Consider the following 15359-nt stretch of genomic DNA (forward strand, 5'->3'; position numbering starts at 1 on the left):
TCCGACTTTAGAAATGCTCCCTGTACTACTTTGGTCCGACTTTGATCCTACTTCAGCCTATTGACTATCATTGAAGTCGGATCAAAGTCGGATTGTCGTCTTGCATGATCCGACTTCGGCACGCGACTTGTGCTCAGATGTTCTTGAGGGGGAACTCCGCGCCAAATTTTAAATAAAAAACCGGCATGGGTTCCCCCTCCAAGAGCATACCAGGCCCTTGGGTCTGGTATGGACCTTGAGGGGAACCCCCTACGCCGAAAAAACGGCGTGGGGGGTCGCCCCCAATCCATACCAGACATTTATCCGAGCACGCAGCCCGGCCGGACAGGAATGGGGGTGGGGACGAGCGAGCGCCCCCCCCCCTCCTGAATCGTACCAGGCCGCATGCCCTCAACATGGGGGGTGGTGCCTTGGGGGAGGGGGCGCGCTGCGGCCCCCCCACCCCAAAGCACCTTGTCCCCATGTTGATGAGGACAAGGGCCTCTTCCCGACAACCCTGGCCGTTGGTTGTCGGGGTCTGCGGGCGGGGGCTTATCGGAATCCGGGAGCCCCCTTTAATAAGGGGGCCCCCAGATCCCGGCCCCCCACCCTATGTGAATGAGTATGGGGTACATCGTACCCCTACCCATTCACCTAGGGAAAAAGTGTCAATTAAAAAAAAACACTACACAGATTTTTAAAGTAATTTTTTAGACAGCTCCGGGGGTCTTCTTCCGACTTCGGGGGTCTCTCCGGTTCTTCTCCGCGCTCTCCGGGTCTTCTGCCGGGCTCCTCCGCTATTTTCTGCTCTTTTGCTATAGCGGAGGAGCCCGGTCTGCTGCCTTCTTCTCTTCGGGGGTCTCTCCGGTTCTTCTCCGCGCTCTCCGGACCTTCTGCCGGGCTCCTCCGCTCTCTTCTGCTCTTTTGCCGCTCTTTTGCTATAGCGAAGGAGCCCGGTCTTCAATCTTCTGCCTTCTGCTCTCTTCTCCTGATGTTGACACGACGCTCTCTGGGGCTGGAATGCACTCTGAGCGCTCCGCTCTGACTTATATAGGTGGTGACCACGCCCCCTTATGCCGTCACAGTCCCTGGGCATGCTGGGACTATGACGGCATAAGGGGGCGTGGTCATCGGGTGATGACCACGCCCCCTAAAACGTCACAGTCCCAGCATGCCCAGGGACTGTGACGGCATAAGGGGGCGTGGTCACCACCTATATAAGTCAGAGCGGAGCGCTCAGAGTGCATTCCAGCCCCAGAGAGCGTCGTGTCAACATCAGGAGAAGAGAGCAGAAGGCAGAAGGCAGAAGATTGAAGACCGGGCTCCTTCGCTATAGCAAAAGAGCGGCAAAAGAGCAGAAGAGAGCGGAGGAGCCCGGCAGAAGGTCCGGAGAGCGCGGAGAAGAACCGGAGAGACCCCCGAAGAGAAGAAGGCAGCAGACCGGGCTCCTCCGCTATAGCAAAAGAGCAGAAAATAGCGGAGGAGCCCGGCAGAAGACCCGGAGAGCGCGGAGAAGAACCGGAGAGACCCCCGAAGTCGGAAGAAGACCCCCGGAGCTGTCTAATAAATTACTTTAAAAATCTGTGTAGTGTTTTTTTTTAATTGACACTTTTTCCCTAGGTGAATGGGTAGGGGTACGATGTACCCCATACTCATTCACATAGGGTGGGGGGCCGGGATCTGGGGGCCCCCTTATTAAAGGGGGCTCCCGGATTCCGATAAGCCCCCGCCCGCAGACCCCGACAACCAACGGCCAGGGTTGTCGGGAAGAGGCCCTTGTCCTCATCAACATGGGGACAAGGTGCTTTGGGGTGGGGGGGCCGCAGCGCGCCCCCTCCCCCAAGGCACCACCCCCCATGTTGAGGGCATGCGGCCTGGTACGGTTCAGGAGGGGGGGGGCGCTCGCTCGTCCCCACCCCCATTCCTGTCCGGCCGGGCTGCGTGCTCGGATAAGGGTCTGGTATGGATTGGGGGCGACCCCCCCATGCCGTTTTTTCGGCGTAGGGGGTTCCCCTCAAGGTCCATACCAGACCCAAGGGCCTGGTATGCTCTTGGAGGGGGAACCCATGCCGTTTTTTTATTTAAAATTTGGCGCGGAGTTCCCCCTAATACCAAACAATGCCGGGCATTGGCGGGGATCCAAGTCGGATCCCCGTTCATTGAAAGTCGGACACATGCCGGCTTTATGTCGCAGGGCAAAGTCGGATCCAAAGTAGGACGGCTGTCGTGTCGCACCAGTGTGAACCCAGCCTAAAAGGAAAATTCCTTCCCGATCACCCAGGAGGCAATCAAATATGCCCTTAATCAACAATCCCAGGTGTTATTACCTATAAAAATCTACTTAGCTGGCCAGAACTTGTTCTTAGGTTTTCCTTCTGGCTTTATTTTTTTTCTTGCTCAAGTTTGCACTGTGTCCCACCAACTTTGGACTCTATGAAGCACATTTGTAAATGTGGAGAAATGGACTAAAAGAATACGCCATAAAATGTAGGCTGCAGCGGAGTATAACCAAGAGAAAATAGCAATACCTGCTCTGATATAAATCAGACCCATAGTGTACTTGAACCTTCACAATAATTTAAGTATTTGTGTGATATTTTTATTCATATAACTTGTGAGGAATGTCTGCAATAATTTCCTTCTAATCTTTGGCTCAAAATGTACTAAGAGCACTTACATCTCTCCGATGTCTTTGATGCCAACCCCTGTCTCCACCACGGTGATACATTTCTTACAAACCAGGCCAGCTTGACCTAAAATGTAAAAAGTAAAAAAGTTAATACATAGGACCTAAAATTTGTTTGCTTTTTCGTTCTGAAGTTACCCGAAGGTTTCTTATTGGTTGCCATCCAGATTTTTTGCATTATAGGAGCGGCTATTTGAGGCCTTACAAAAATATTTATACAAAATGGATGCTCCTGGGCTTAAAGAATAAGTTAATCTTTAGGGAAAATTCACGTATTTTTACGGAAATAATAAAAAATAAATAAATACTGGTAAATAAATAAATAAAATTCACAGGAGCCTGCACCCTGCGATCAGTGATTTGCAGGTGAAATGTCAGGCTTCTGCAGGCATGTCCTCGAGATTCTACCAGTACCTCCGTATGGGCTGTCATAAAGTCTTGTGAATGGACTGCGAGCATGCTAATTAGCGCACTCATAGCCCATTGAGAACTCCAAGCCACTCTAGCAGAAGTCTTGTCTATAATACGATCATACACGTTCCTGGAAAACAAGGCTCATCAATGGTGAGTGCTGTAGCGATTACCAGCCGAATCCTGGAAACATAAAGACAGTGTATATATATTCATCAGCACACCATGGATCTACAATCACTGTCCAAAGATTTTTAATGCAGATAGATCAAAGACAAGTGCAACGTTTCACAGTCACACAGGACCCCTTCGTCAGGCATGTGATGATCATCATCACATGCCTGACGAAGGGGTCCTGCGCGACTCCTAAACATTGCACTTGTCTTTATGATGTGATTTCTGCAATAAAAACATTTGGACGGTGACTGTAGATCCATAGTGTGCTGACAAATATATACACACTCTAGCAGAAGTGATTTGTAGTTTATTTCTTCACAGAACAGTGCGCCCACACAGCTGCACCAATTTTAAATGTGACAGTGAACTTTTGGATCCCGGATGTCTCATTAAAGCGAGCTTGTCATCAAGAAGTCATCACATAGGGGACTAAATTAAAAAAAACCACACTATATAATATAAAATGTATTTTAATATATATATATATATTAGGGCTGCAACTAACGATTTTCATAATCGATTAGTTGGCCGATTATTGTTTCGATTAATCGATTAATAACCTTTAAAAAAAAAAGTGTGGTGTATAATTTTAGTTAATATGTAAAGTTTTAAAAAAAGGCAATTTATTCTTAAATATCTCTATGCAGTGGTAAATATAAATAACCAACTATATGGTTAGGGAGCAAAATATCTAATCCACTCTGAGAATAACAGACAGAGGAGATATACTGTATATACTATTAAAGGGTGAATCTGGTAAATAATCATCAGAGATCAATTTTTTTAAATTAAAAATAAAAACAAATAATGTCATTTTAAGAACGTTCGTTCAATTTTCTAATCGTTAGTGGGGTCAAATCGATGTTCATTTTCAACCACAGTGACGGGAAAATTTGGAAATAATAGAAAACTTGGTCAAAGGAATTTTCAGACAGTATGTGGTTTTCGTTCAGAAATGACATTCATTTTAAAAACAGAATGTTAAAAACAAGTGAAAATGTCAAACAACATTCTTTCATTCAGCGAATGTACAAAGATTTTTCTGAAAATTGATCCGTGTGGCCAGCATAAGGCTCGGTACACGCCTATGCAGTTTGCTTTTGATCTGTTTCTGCAGTGCGTTTTGATTTTTGAGCACGTGTTTTTGCTGCGTTTTGCATTTTGCTTTTTTTTGGCCAATTTGTTGTTGGGCAGATTAAAAAGCACAAATTGCTGCAAAAACGCATTACATGCTTTTCTGCAGCTTCTCTATTGAAGTCTATTGAACCAAAAAAGTTTTGCGTGAACGTGTCCCATAGGAAACCACGTAGATGAACTGTAGTGCGTTTCTGCAAAAAAACATAGATGTGAACCAGGTCTAAGACATTTAGTAACATAATGGGGTAAAAAAAACGAAAATAGGCCCTTTATAGTACAAAAACAGCAGATAATCACTACTGTAATTTTTTTTACTGTAGAACTGTGAAAGTAATACTTACAGTAGCGATTATTTGCTCTTTTTGTACTATAAAGGGCTCATTTTAGTTTTTTTTTAACCCCATTATGTTACTGGCCGATTAATCGATTATGAAAATAGTAATCGATAAGTTGTTTCAGCCCTAATATATATATATATATATATATATATATATATATATATATATATATATATATATATATATATATATATACACACACATAGTGGGGACGGAAAGTATTCAGACCCCCTTAAATTTTTTCACTCTGTTATATTGCAGCCATTTGCTAAAATCATTTAAGTTCATTTTTTTCCTCATTAATGTACACACAGCACCCCATATTGACAGAAAAACACAGTATTGTTGACATTTTGCAGATTAAAAAAGAAAAAAACAAATATCACATGGTCCTAAGTATTCAGACCCTTTGCTGTGACACTCATTTATTTAACTCAGGTGCTGTCCATTTCTTCTGATCATCCTTGAGATGGTTCTACACCTTCGAGTCCAGCTGTGTTTGATTATACTGATTGGACTTGATTAGGAAAGCCACACACCAGTCTATATAAGACCTTACAGCTCACAGTGTATGCCAGAGCAAATGAGAATCATGAGGTCAAAAAGGAACTGTCTGAAGAGCTCAGAGGCAGAATTGTGGCAAGGCACACATCTTGCCAAGGTTACAAAAAAATTTCTGCTGCACTTAAGGTTCCTAAGAGCACAGTGGCCTCCATAATCCCTAAATGGAAGATGTTTGGGACGACCAGAACCCTTCCTAGAGCTGGCCGTCCGGCCAAACTGAGCTATCGGGGGAGAAGAGCCTTGGTGAGAGAGGTAAAGAAGAACCCGAAGATCACTGTGGCTGAGCTCCAGAGATGCAGTCGGGAGATGGGAGAAAGTTGTAGAAAGTCACCCATCACTGCAGCCCTCCACCTGTCAGGGCTTTATGGCAGAGTGGCCCGACGGAAGCCTCTCCTCAGTGCAAGACACATGAAAGCCTGCATGGAGTTTGCTAAAAAACACTTGAAGGACTCCAAGATGGTGAGAATTAATATTCTCTGGTCTGATGAGACCAAGATAGAACTTTTTAGCCTTAATTCTAAGTGGTATGTGTGGAGAAAACCAGGCACTGCTCTTTACCTGTCCAAATACAGTCCCAACAGTGAAGCATGGTGGTGGCAGTATCATGCTGTGGGGGTGTTTTTCAGCTGCAGGGACAGGACGACCAGTTGCAATTGAGGGAAAAGATTAATGCGGCCAGTACAGGGATATCCTGGAGGAAAACCTTCTCCAGAGTGCTCAGGACCTCAGACTGGGCTGAAGGTTTACCTTCCAACAAGACAATGGCCCTAAGCACACAGCTAAAATAACGAAGGAGTAGCTTCACAACAACTCTGTGAATGTTCTTGAATGGCCCAGCCAGAGCCCTGACTTAAACCCAATTGAGCATCTCTGAAGAAACCTAAAAATTGCTGTCCACCAACATTTACCATCCAACCTGACAGAACTGGAGAGGATCTGCAAGGAGAAATGGCAGAGGATCCCCAAATCCAGGTGTGAAAAATTTGTTGCATCTTTCCCAAAAAGACTCATGGCTGTATTAGATCAAAAGGGTGCTTCTACCAAATACTGAGCAAAGGGTCTGAATACTTAGGACCATGTGATATTTCAGTTTTTCTTTTTTAATAAATCTGCAAAAATGTCAACAATTCTGTGTTTTTCTGTCAATATGGGGTGCTGTGTGTACATTAATGAGGAAAAAAATGAACTTAAATGATTTAAATGAAGAGTGAAAAATGTAAGGGGGTCTGAATACTTTCCATCCCCACTGTGTGTATAAATTATATTATAACAATTCCAAATCAATCCAAATATTAAAATGTTTACTCCTGTGTGCAAGAGGCGCTATACTTGAAAAGTTAAAACAGAACTAAAAAAGGTAAAACTTTTTTTCCCCCAGTTTGGTTAGAGGAAGGAAAGGTTATAACCAGTCAGTAAAAAAAAAAACAACAACAAAAAAAAAAAAAAACCACACAACACTATCTGTGTCCTATTGGGGAGATTTCTATTCACTTTTAGTCCAATAGCCAAAAGAGGAAAACCCTCCAAAGAAAGAAGACCCTGGTAGTTGCCAGCAGGATCAAAACTAGGGGGGCCCACATGCCCCAGGCGCCACATAGAGGGGTGCTGGCAGGCACATCTGATCTTCTCCCCCTGCAGCATCCCTGGCGCCCAATGTTCTCCACATCACAAGTGCTAGAGCTACAGCAAAGATCGGGCGGCCCTGGGACATTGGAACCATCTTCTTCCTTCACAAACTTGCGGCGGCGTAGATAGATCATTGAAGGCACGCACAATGAACTGTCAGCAATGTCCCCAGCCCACCTCACAACGTAAGTCCCGGCCCTTCTAGAAACCCAGGGCGGCGCCGCCATTGGCTGCCAGGGAGTCACATGAGCAAATAGGAAGTTCGCCTGGTTTCGTTGGCGAGTCAAGTGTCCTGGCTGCGTGAAGAGGACAGGAGCACCACAGCACTAGAGGATGGGGGTGGTGCCTGAGAAGAGAGAGGTTGAGTTAAATAAAGAAATCACAGCCAGCTAAGATGGAGAGAGTCAAGATACCAGGGGAAGCACTGCTGCTAGAGGCTGAAATAAGTGAGGAGGCAACGGGCAAGAGTCCCACACACTAAAATCTCACCATTTCCTTCTTGTGTCACACTTTTGTGTTTCAGTCCAGTGTTTTCCCCAACCTGCACTGGATGTCTGTGGAAGGAGGACATGGCTCCAATGTTATTAAAGATTTGGCAACTTCATCAGTGTTCCAATACCGACACCAGCCACTGCCCTACTGACACCGACCTGCCCACTTTTAAAGGTAGGCCAAGTTTATACTTTTTCAGTGACATTGGTTTCATTAATCTAAGCATATAATATGGGTAAACAAAGTATCTGTTTTATTTAAAAGCAAGGCTTCACTTCCTGGTTCCATACTGCGCATGCGCAAATTGCGCTGCCCAATCCGAATGGTCCCTGCTGTCTCTGGGACCTGTGTGTCTCCCAGCGGACAGCGGGGGGGGACGGGAAGTGGCGTAGACCCGCCGCGGGAGTCTATGCCCGTAAGTGGGTGCAAATACCTGTATTATACAGGTACCTGCCCCCACCCTCCCCCATAAAAAGGTGCCAAATGTGACAACGGAGGGGGGGGAGGGTTCTGAAAAGCGGAAGTTCCATTTTTGTGTGGAACTCTGCTTTAACCATGCCCCTTTAAGCTCCACTCTTAACTATTGGACACCCAAAGGTGTCCCAGGTCTTTAACAATGCTATACTGTATACTGCAAAAATAAAATTGCTGTGCGCTGCTAAAGTGTTCGTGTTTGGCTTGAAGAAAAGGTGGCAAATATAATCATCGCACCAGAAAAAAGCAGACCACTTGAGAGCGCATGCGCGAGAGCTCGGGACCAGATGTGCTCTGAATAAGCTCCGCACACAGACGGCCACGAGAAGCAATTAATAGCACAGCGGATCGGGCTTAAACGCCCGAAAATTGCTGGGACACACTCCCCCCTAGCTGGTGATGCAGCGACGGGCATCGGGACAGCCCAAACGCAGGCCCTACAAGCAGCAGAAGCCGAACGGAGCAGCGGGGCCTTCCCCTGGACTGAGGCCTCAGTCCAAGATGGCGCCGGAACGAGGGGTGCCGCGACGCAGCCTGGATACAGCAACACAGTTGCAACACAATTTAGCAGCAGACTCCTCAAAGCCACAGAGGCAGGCAGCCAAGAAGACCCAGCCGAACAACCACAAAGACCCCTACTCATCTCCATCCTCTGGAGCCCTGGACACAGAACAACCAGGTGGGTCTCTATTAATGCCCCCATCCCCTGCTATATACAGGGACACTCAAGAGCCTGTAGACTCCCCAGGGTCCTCCATGGACAGAAATAAGGCGCATACAAAAATCGAGAATTTGGAAAACTGTTCTCGCAGATATAATGTGCGCCTAAAAGGGCTGCCAGAAACTGGATGGCCTGCCACGCGATATAATAGTCAAGCCGCACTATTATCGCATAAAAGAGAAATTAATGCTAGCTGCCCGTAATAGGCCAGATTTGGCCCTATTTGGAACACCAATCCAGCTTTTCACTGATTTGGCCCCATCTACAGTTCAAAAAAGGGGGTACATGAAGCCTCTGCTGCAACAGCTCATGAATCGACAGATAAAATACAGATGGGCTTTCCCATTTAAACTGTCTTTCACATACAAGGGCAAATCCCACTCCTTTTCTACATTTTAGGATGGCGAAGAATTATTGTTGGATCTGGGAATCATCTCACGGGACCTCCAAACTGCCTCTCCTTCACATCATGCAAGCCGCCCTCTCTCCCCGCTCTGGAAAGTTGGCAATAAATAGTCGGCAAGAAGATCCTCTCCAATCGCTTGAATCTAATCGGACTCTACTTCCCTCCGTGTGAGGGTTGACAAGGCCCACCTAGTGAGGCCTGCTCAGGCTTGTTGCAGGCAGTGCATATGCCACTGTCATCCGGTTGTAATCCATTGGATTAGCACAAAAGTTATGCTTTGATGCTTCTTGGATCGTTGTCCTAGAATTGACTGTTACGCCGTTTCTTGGTTTTAAGTTCTGACTGCCCCTCTACGGGGAAGAAGGTCGGCCCTCCCTCATAGGTCCACATCTCCAGGGCAAGAAAGGATAAGTTAAGACCGGCCTGCCCTGGTTTTCTGGGTCATGCGGGAAGGGTCTGGTTAGCCAGGGGAAAAAAAAAAAAAAGAAAAAGAGAAAGATAGATAGACTCCAGAATGTTAAACTGGTTTAATTCCCATTTACCTTCTTTTTATTTATTGTTCTAATTTTGTTTTAATTTCTTTCTCCTTTAATGTATTTGAACTCTGGGTCGGGGTGCACACACATGCCCCCCACTAGTGAGACTACCTCCCTCTACGGATGAAGGTACCCTCACGAATTGAATTCCGGATGTTATCCCCGGAAAGGGTTTCGACCCAAAATTTCATTATCTATAGGATGTTTCTCATGCAATGTTACCTGGGCCTAAGGCCAAATGTCCCTTCCCTTTTCATTTACTCATCTTTTCTTTTGTTTCCTTTACCTTTCCTACCCTGGTTCCCGAATCCACGCTCTGACCCGGTGATCCGGCCAAAAGATGAGGTTGCTGAAAGTATCATCTGAACATTGTATGATTCAAGGTGAGTGCACCCTGCCCTACCACGATGGCTAAGGCTTATCCTACACAGCACTCTGTAGTTACCCATAACGTCCATGGTTTTAACTCCCCTATTAAAAGAAATAAGGCCTTTTAAATACTACCACTCACAACGGGCCGAGGTCCTTTACTGCAGGAAACTAATTTTTCCAAAACCTCGGCACTTAGATACCTTAACACTAAATACCTACAGTTTTATTTATCCTCTGGTCGGTAAAAAAGGGAGGGGTAGCGATCTCTTTTTCCAAAACGGACCCCGTTCACACTCATAACTATAGTCAAGGATAAAATTGGTCGATATATTATGGCAGTGGGACACTTGCATGACCGACTGGTCTCCTTTATATCTCACTATGCCACGAATTCTGGACAGGTGAAAATCTTTAGTAAGATGCTTAAAAATACTGATGCCCAAGGTGCAGGGGCGGGTGGTCATGGAAGGCGACAGTAACATTCCTTTAGATCGGACCCTGCTAAAACGATTTTTAAGCGAGCACCCAACAGTAGCAGCAAAGTGGGGCGCCTATTACACATATATGACCTGATTGATGCCTGGCAGGAAACAAACCCCTCTACTAGAGATTACACACATTATTCACAGGCTCATTGCACTTATTCCCCGCATAGACCACTTTTTCGTGCACACATTGTTACTTCCGGCCATAACGTCAGTAAGCATTCTATCCATTCCCTGGTCAGATCACTCCCCGATTAAATTGTTATTATCTGGCCTTTGGTCTAAACGGCGCCCTTCACCTTGGAGTTTAAATGCAGGTTTATTAAATGACCCCATAATATATGCAGAACTCGAGAAAGAGTTGCAGGTATACTTTCGGGAGAATTCTTCTTGTACTATGTCCCCGGCGATAAATTGGCCAGCACACAAGGCTACTATACGGAGTAAACTTATTCAATTAGCGACCAGAGCCAAGCGAACCCGGGAACATACGATTAAACAACTAGAAATGGACCTTGACAACCTTATGCAAGAACAACGTCTGGCTCCTCAGGTTGACATTAGACACCAGATTGATGATGCTAGATTAGCACTGAACCTGAGTCTAACCACCCAAGCAGAGAAACGCATACGTTGGTCGAGGCATAAATATTACACTATGGGTGACAAGCCAACCACAATGCTGACTAGGAAGTTAGTACCCCGTATACAGACGCCTACTTTTCCTAAATTGAGACTATCCACAGGACATCCTACACAAAACCCTGAAAATATCATTGGGGAATTCCATGAGTTCTACACTAAACTGTACAGTAAGCCAGATCATTACTCACACATGCAAGTGGAAACCTTTTTTAGGGAGGTTCCACTACCTCAGCTCACAAAAACTCATGCAGAACTCATGGATAAAGAATTCACAGATGCGTAAATAAAAACGGCGATAAAAGCTATTCATCCCGCTAAAGCCCCAGGCCCGGACGGATTCTCGGGTCATTACTATAGGAAATACCAAGACATATTGCTCCCCCATATGTGCTCCTATTGTAATGACCTGAGAAAGGGTAGCAATAACCCAAGACACGAGAATGCAGCATACATCCATGTTATACTGAAACCGGGGAAAGATCATGGAGAGTATGCCAATTACCGCCCTATTTCTCTGATAAACGTTGACTTAAAAATGACAAAAATACTCGCCCTTAGATTAAATTCCTTTCTTCCACAATACATTCATCCCGACCAGGCAGGCTTTGTCCCAGGCCGCCAGACATCAGACGAGACCCGCAGAGTCATTGACATCATTTCAGCCATCCATTCTGACTGGGACCATAAAGGTCCTAGGCGGGGGATGCTGCTACCTAGGGATGCACCGAATGGGTTTTTTGGTGCCGAAACCAGTACCGAAAATTAAAAATACACTAGGCCGAAAACCGAAACCAAAAAGGACTGTTTTTAAAAAATATTTTTCTACAGGAGATGGTCAGAGACTGGGGACATGGTACAGGAGATGGTCAGACTGCAGACATGGTACAGGAGATGGTCAGACTGCAGACATGGTACAGGAGATGGTCAGACTGCAGACATGGTACAGGAGATGGTCAGAGACTGCGGAGAAGGTCAGAGACTGCAGACATGGTACAGGAGACGGTCAGAGACTGCAGACATGGTACAGGAGATGGTCAGAGACTGCAGACATAGTACAGGAGATGATCAGAGACTGCAGACATAATACAGGAGATGGTCAGAGACTGCAGACATAATACAGGAGATGGTCAGAGACTGCAGACATAGTACAGGAGACGGTCAGAGATTGCAGACACGGTACAGGAGATCAATGCAGCCTCACCAGTGCCCATCATTTGCAGCCTGCCTGGGCCTCACCAGTGCCCAACAGCCTACCAGTGCATACCTCCCAACTTTTGAAGGTGAGAATGAGGGACATTTGGGGGAGATTGATTTGTGGCAAGCGTAGTGCGTCATGGCAAAAACAGTTTATTATGCTACAGTTAGGAATGGACAGAGTGATTTGTACAGATAACTTACTCTGTCATTAGAGGCAGGGAAGCCTTCCCTGCTCTCTATCCTAAAATATTCCCTAGAGTACAGGGTGACAGGAGAATGGCAGGGTAAAGGAGAAGAGCACAGGGGGGACCAGAGAAGAGCACAGGGATCTGAGAAGCATCAAAGGGGCACCAGAGAAGAGTAAAGGGGGGGGATCAGAGAAGAGCACAGGGATCAGAGAAGCGTCAAGGGGGAAAAAGAAGAGTACAGATAGGACCAGAGAAGAGCACAGGGAGAAGAGTACAGGGGGGACTGTAGAAGAGCACGGGGGGGGGACTGGAAAAGAGCACAGGGGGGCCAGAGAACAGTAGGGGGGCAGAGTAGTTGCTGGGCAAGATCACAGAAGGGCCAGGAGAGAGCGGAGGGCCCACAGGCAGCAGAAAAAAGCTGGAGAGGGGGCATACAGGTTGCAATGGCAACCACTGTAGTTACGTCCCTGCAGTGAAGTATAAAAAAAAAAAACGTTCTGGCAGAATGAAGGAGCAATGAGGAATGCTGGCAGGATTCTGAGGCTGTGACAGTTGCACACTAGAGCATACAGAGGGTTAAGAAGACTGGTAGATAAAAAGATTGTGGACCGGGAAATGCTGAGGATGAAGGGGGAGGATGGGGGCTGCGAGTGTAGCGAAAGCCGGACAAGCAAAGAGAGAGGAGAAGGGACGGGTGTGAGGAGTTATCAGTGTGCAGCGATGCCGGAAAGATTACCGTACTTCATTTACCTTCTACAAAGCACATTCCGGTCGGTACAGAGGCACTGGGCAATGTCACTCAGACAGGAGAGGATCACAGCGGCACTGCACAGTGACAGAAGACAGGAGCAGAGATTGGGTCAGATGTCAGAATCCTCCCACATGCAGAGACTTCTATCACCCGATCACCACGCACTGATAAATATGTACCCCGGCCGCACTTAACATACTGTGCAGGAGCAACTCAGAGCGAGATGTTGGGAGGAGGAGCTGGGAGGGAAAGCAGCTCTGCACACAGTTTCCTCCACAGTGCGCTCCCGCAAAGCACAACAGCACTCCAGAACGACACTCCTGTAATGGGCGGCACCAGGGGCGGGGCCTTTTCGGCGCCATTGTCAGCAAGAATTCTCTTTCGGCAAAATGCCGAAAAGGCCATTTTCGGCCAATATGTTTCGGCGGCCGAAATTTCGGTGCATCCCTGCTGCTATCGTTGGACATCCACAAGGCTTTCGACTCCCTGTCCTGGGACTATTTGACATCTTACCCCGCTACGGATTTGGCAAGCGCTTTGTGGATCTCCTTTGAATATTATATACATTGCCAACAGCATCTTTAATGCTTAAGGTAAACTCTTCACATTCCTTAAATATTTGTAGGAGGACTAGACAAGGATGCCCCCTATCCCCACTGCTTTTCGTTCTAGCAATGGAACCATTAGCAATCAGGATTCGCACCTGTCCAGATATTAAGGGTATAGAATGTGGTGACAGGGAACACGAATGCATACTTTTTGCAGACGACATCTTGATGGTGCTGTCGGCTCCTATCACCTCCCTCACAAACCTATACGCAATATTTCAACCATTTTCAGCTCTCTCAGGGCTGAGGATTAACCACGATAAATCAAAGGCATTGAATGTCTCCCTGCAGGCCTCCATTCAGAAAGCCCTTGAACAGTCCCATCAATTCCACTGGGAACCGGTAGCCCTGCCATATCTAGGAATAAATTTAACCCCTTCCTTGCGTACCCTATATTCACAGAACTACCCAGTGCTGTATAGACGTTTAATAACCGACCTGTCCAGATGGCAGGTCCATCCGCCGTCGTGGTTCGGTAGATTGCATTCTATAGAAATGAACATTCTTCCAAGAATCCTGTACTTGTTTCGCACTTTACCAGTGGCACTCAATAGAGCAGATCTGTTATTTTCAAAAAAGCTTTTACAGTATGTATGGGGTGACAAGAGGCCCAGGGTGAACAGGCGCACACTCTTCACACCTAAACAGGAGGGAGGTCTTGGACTCCCTGACCTGCAAAAATAAATACTTCTATGTGGCCCAACTCACTAAATTCCACTCTAAACAACCCCAAACAATCTGGATGGCTATAGAATCTTATTCCTGCCATCCCAAACCAATCTCGCATATGATGTGGTTACCAATGAAGGAAAGACCGACGATTTTGTGCCCTTTCCTTTCTTTATCCTTAGGTATTTGGGATAGACTGGTAAAAACCCAAAAATTTAAGTCACCCCATAATCCACTAGCCCTCCTTTTGCGAAATGGAGAGCTCACCCCGGGTCTCACCCCCTCTGTGTTTGAATGGTGGTCAAATAAAGGTCTTTTGCGAATTGCAGATCTCTGCGATCACAAGGGGATGCTATCAAAACAATTGCTGATAGAAAAATACCAACTACCAGACTCAGAGCTTTTTAGATAAACCAAATCTACCATTATATGCAGACCCTTTCACGAAAAGGGGACCTTACAACTAAGTCACCCACGGAAAATATGTGACGCCAATTTGATAAAATTCGAGGCCATATATACTATCTTGACATATATCAAAACTGCCTTATATGACCCAATGGGAACTAGTAATCCAGGAAAACCTGGAAATTGAGGAATGGCATTTGTTGGCACAGGCTGCTTTCAGGTCACTGATTTACACGTCAATAATCAAAGCAAATTACAAGGTTTTATTAAGGTGTTATTTGGTGCCAACCAGACTAGCTACGTTTGTGCCCGAGACATCTTCCAATCGCTTTCGGGGCTGTGGTCGGGAAGGGACGGTTTATCATATCTGGTGGCAATGCCCCAAAGTACGGAGATTTTGGATCATAGTCTATAACTTTATATACTCCCTCATGCAGATCAACCTGGCCAAATCTCAGAAACACGCACTCCTAGGTTGTAAGAATGATG

General features: G+C 46.1%; 1 protein-coding gene across 4 annotated transcripts in view; it reads right to left on the minus strand.

The window, feature by feature from the left end:
• The window catches only part of LOC141128571 (uncharacterized), a 154881-nt gene that overhangs the window by 121204 nt on the left and 18318 nt on the right, over nucleotides 1-15359 (minus strand). For 3 of the 4 annotated variants that reach the window (XM_073615932.1, XM_073615931.1, XM_073615930.1), the window contains exon 2: nucleotides 2657-2732. The exons of the other annotated variant lie outside the window; for it this stretch is intronic. In XM_073615932.1, coding sequence (XP_073472033.1) covers nucleotides 2657-2707 — 51 coding nt within the window. In that variant the 5' untranslated portion in view covers nucleotides 2708-2732. The remainder of the gene's footprint in view (nucleotides 1-2656; nucleotides 2733-15359) is intronic. 4 annotated transcript variants of the gene reach the window in all.

The sequence above is a fragment of the Aquarana catesbeiana genome, linkage group LG02, assembly GCF_042186555.1.
Source record: "Aquarana catesbeiana isolate 2022-GZ linkage group LG02, ASM4218655v1, whole genome shotgun sequence".
Lineage (NCBI taxonomy): Eukaryota > Metazoa > Chordata > Amphibia > Anura > Ranidae > Aquarana > Aquarana catesbeiana.